General features: G+C 43.3%; 1 protein-coding gene across 1 annotated transcript; it reads right to left on the reverse strand.

The window, feature by feature from the left end:
• Nucleotides 1–589: 589 nt before the first annotated feature.
• On the reverse strand, nucleotides 590–1,752 carry LOC135554988 (serotonin N-acetyltransferase-like). The gene is made up of 3 exons (XM_064987365.1): nucleotides 1,587–1,752; nucleotides 1,070–1,224; nucleotides 590–895 (listed from the first exon to the last, which is right to left on the reverse strand). The coding sequence occupies exons 1-3, from the start codon at nucleotides 1,750–1,752 to the stop codon at nucleotides 590–592; spliced, it is 627 nt and encodes a 208-aa protein (XP_064843437.1).
• Nucleotides 1,753–4,270: the final 2,518 nt, after the last annotated feature.

Below are 4,270 nucleotides of genomic sequence, written 5' to 3' on the forward strand. Positions count from 1 at the left end.
AATTCTAGCTAGGTGCCTGATGTTAGCAAGCTCGCTAACATTAGCTAGGCTAAGGGTCAGGGTTAAGTTTATGAGTTAGGTTAAAGGGTTAGGTTTAGGGGAAGATTAGCTAAAAGGGTAAAGGTTGACGTTACGTGAAAGGTTAGCTAAACATGAAAGGTCAGCTAAAGGGGTTAAGGTTAGGCTTAGGGGAAGTTTTGGATAACATGCTAAGTAGTTGCAACGTAGCTAAAAAAGTAGTAAGTAGTGAAAAGTTGTAAAGTTGTCCGTGATGAGATTTGAACTCGCAACCTTTGCTAGATGTTCGTGTTATACGCCCACTCATCCTGACAAACCACCCTCCTTAAGTAGCCATCTGTCTTATGTAACCATACCAAATGTAACCTATCATTCTAAATGGAGTTTCTCGATTTTACTTACAGAATATTATGAAATGCTCTGAGACCAGGTTGGTGCTTGGATCTGTCTGTCTGCTATAGTGTGGTCTGGACGGTCAACTGTGATGACCAGAGTCTATGTTTACATGGTGGATGAGTTCCAGTGCTAGGGTTGATGTGATTATGAGCGGGGTGGTGACGGCCGGCAGTGACTAGCAGCCGCTGTTCCGCCGTGCGTAGGCCGCTCCGCCGATATGGTACTCCATCTCCTGGAAGGTGAGGTTGGGCACGGTGATGGCAGAAGGCCCCTTCTCCTTGAAGCCTGCCTTCTGGTAGAAGGGAACCAGGAACTCCTCACAGGCCAGCAGGGCCCTCCGGAGGCCTGGCACACATCGCAGGTACTGCAGGTAGCGCCACAGCAGGATGGAACCTTTACCCTGCTGGCGAGCGTGGCGGTGCACAGACAGCACATGGATGTGCACTGCCGAGGTTTCTGGGATATGCTGGGTCATGGCCTCCTGGGGTGGGGAAAGGCAAAGGTATGATGACCCGGTATGATCAGAGTAAAAAAACATGTATTTTATTGATGGTTACCTTTTAGATTATGAAAAACAAATATCTGTTTTTTGGGGGCAAAACAATTCCAAATATACAATGGAGGTAGCTACTGTAAATGGTGGTGTCTGTCTCACCTGCTCCAGTCTCTCTTTGCCCCAGCCTGAGCCAATGATGAACGCCACCAGCTGGCCCTCTTCAAACCAGCCCAGGGAGAGCTCCGGACACTGACTTAGGAAGTTCAGCACCTCGTCAAGAGTGAGTGGACACTCACCAGACACAGAGACGAATGCTGGTGGGAGGAAAGACAAGACACACGGTCAGTCAGTCAGTCAGTGAGCAGATGAAGCATCTTGGAAGATTAGCAAACAAACCAGGGATTACAGGCTGCTTGTTCTCTTATCACAGTTTGATGTTATTCACAATCCATTTTTTGGGACAAAAATCTGTGATAAACACACATTTGGTGGTTATGGCATTGTTTACCTTCCTGAGCTATATTGTGGAGACTGACAGCTATTGTCATTATGTGTTAGAGATTATAAGATAAATGTGCATTTTGTTGAACATAAAACCCAAAAGTATCTCTAATCCAACAAATCCTATACAATCAACATTTTCTGAGTAACCAGTAGAATCTGGAGACACTCTTACCTTCTCTCTCGATCTCGAACACGCTGATGGCGTCCTGTGGGGTCAGGTTCCTGAACTCGCTGGCGGGGAGCGTGTGGCGTCTCTGGGTTCGCGGAATGACCCCACCAACCGGGGTCCTGGTGTAGAAGGGCTTGAGGAACGGAGAGCGGCTGGCCTGATGTGTCATGATGGTCAGTTACTGGGCTGGTGAATAATAACGATGAGTCTCTGTACTGTCTTTACAAGTATAGCAGCTCTCTTTCCAGTCTTTTGTTGTAGAGACTACTGTAGATATTTTCTTGGTTAGATGTTGGTTTCCTCTTGACCGTTTTTTGTTGTTGTTCCAGAGTGGTTTGATGATGATAATAGTCTTTGAATGCAACACTAAATACACATCTGAGGTTATCTTGCTCTGTGCTTTCTATCTGCCAGTCTCTCTCTGTCAACTGACTAGTCTTTCTCCTCACCAGTAGAATAGTACCTGTCCTTTTGTCTCAACACCTCCACTGCAAGCTCCCTGATCTCCTTCTCTTGCTATCTCTCTCTTTCATTATCCTCCTCTATCATGCACTCTCTCTCTTATTGGCCCATCCCCTGATCTGTCAAAGTGGTCATTCCAAAGAGGGGATCACTGTCTCGGCACGTGAGGTGGAAAATTCACCAAATCTGGTGGCACGCATGTTTATGCAGCGCAGTGTCTGGGTTAAAGGAAACCATTGAACTCTGTGATATACATTATGTTAGGGATTGATTCATTCATTCTCTTCAGTCTTCATTTTGTTCAGGGTTTTCTCAAAACTCAATTGAAGGACAGTTTTTAATATATTCTCCCTTTCGCTGTACTGTTATTAAATCAATCCATAAAGAAATCCACCAAGTTCACACTTCAATGCACCATACTGCATTGTAAGTAAGTAAGGGCTCCTTATATCACCATTATATGATATACTAAAACATGATTAGTGAAACGTCTGCTTAAAGAGTTTTGAAGCATTCAATAAGCTTTAGAAGTTAAAGCTCAAAGTGTGAACAAGATCACCAATGTTTTTTCCTCTCACATCGATGATGTCATTTTGGCACGCTAACGTCAGCGCCCACGTCGTCCTTTCTGGACGGCTCTCGTGTGCCAGCCTCGTGCTACAATATTCCCACGTTTGTATGTCGTGGATCTGGTCCAGGGTATGTGCATGTAGCAAACGTAGCCGATATACTGTAGCTCACATTGTGTTGACACGTGGGGCCCTTGGGGGTGTGTTTTGGAGACACCCCCAAGGGCCCCATGGAAAGAGATGTAGCGTGGCTTCTGGCTTACTGGCGTGGTAGGCATGTGTGTGCAGTTCCAAGGACATGTGGGCTTTCACTGTAACAAACCCAGAGAGAAAGAGAGAGGGAGATTTGGGTGGATTGCTGTCAGGCTGATGTCATGGCTTAGAGGTTTAGCTCAGCTGCTAATTAATGAGAATGAAAGCAGCCTGTTTGCTGGGCTGCCTGGAGGAGAGTAAACCTGTTTATATCTACTGGGCCTGGAGAACGGGGTAGGATGAGTAGGTTACAGAACGACTACTCTTGATGTCACCAGACAGATGAACAGATCTGTAGTCAAATAAAGTAGTATGATCATATATGATGATGTCATTTATGTAGCACTATGCTAGTTATTTATGGTGATCATTTATGTAGCACTATGCTAGTTATTTATGGTTATCATTTATGTAGCACTGTGCTAGTTATTTATGGTGATCATTTATGTAGCACTGTGCTAGTTATTTATGGTGATCATTTATGTAGCACTGTGTTAGTTATTTATGGTGATAATTGATGTGATTTTTATTTTGTGCTGTATGCAGTTAATCCACATGTAGAATATTATATTTTCTTTTTACATTTCTACCAGGGCCATCGGTAAGGTGCAACTTTGTCTGTTAGTTTCTAAATATTGAGATTGCCAGATAAATTGTTAGATGGCAGCATTTCTTCACATAGTGACTGAAATGGACATTAATCCCCAAAACAATCTTCCTTGAGTAGGTTACAGAAAGCCAATAAGATTATGATGAGAGAGCTAAATAATGTCATGCCGTCCATTCCTTATCAGTTATTAGTATAGCCTTCCATTACTTGTCATACTGTTTACATTAAGATGATGTTGTAGACAACTAAGACAACTTTGCCCACGTCAACATGACTTTTGGGATACCCCCCATAGTCTTATCCACACAGGCTTAGCAAAGACATAATAGCTCTAATGAATGTGGAGTAACTCGGCTCTGTAGACCACTATTCTACCAAAAAGCATTGTCTGTAGGATAACTTTAGAAACGGATGGTGAAATCTCTATTTCCAGCCAACAGCTGCGTCTTTCCAAGACAATCACAATGAGAAAATCCCCACTTGTTGGGCTCACTAGATATTAGGCCTAAAGCGTATGCACAGATTGTGTTTTTTTATGATGGCGTGACTTTTTTGGGATCCAAAAAATTATGCTGTGGTGACGTGCAATGGGGGTTTGGGAGGGTATATCAGGTTCTTACCTCCTGTATGTTTTCCATGTGACATCATGTCCTTGTTTGTTAGTGTTCAATGTTTTGGATTACACTCAGATACATAAGACTCCATTTTACAAAGTTGTTGACGAATATCATTATATTCTTAAAACCTTTGATAACCTAAAATCATGGATCACTGGATCAGGATGTGACAATACT

This window comes from Oncorhynchus masou, chromosome 15 (genome assembly GCF_036934945.1).
Source record: "Oncorhynchus masou masou isolate Uvic2021 chromosome 15, UVic_Omas_1.1, whole genome shotgun sequence".
Classification (NCBI taxonomy): Eukaryota; Metazoa; Chordata; class Actinopteri; order Salmoniformes; family Salmonidae; genus Oncorhynchus; species Oncorhynchus masou.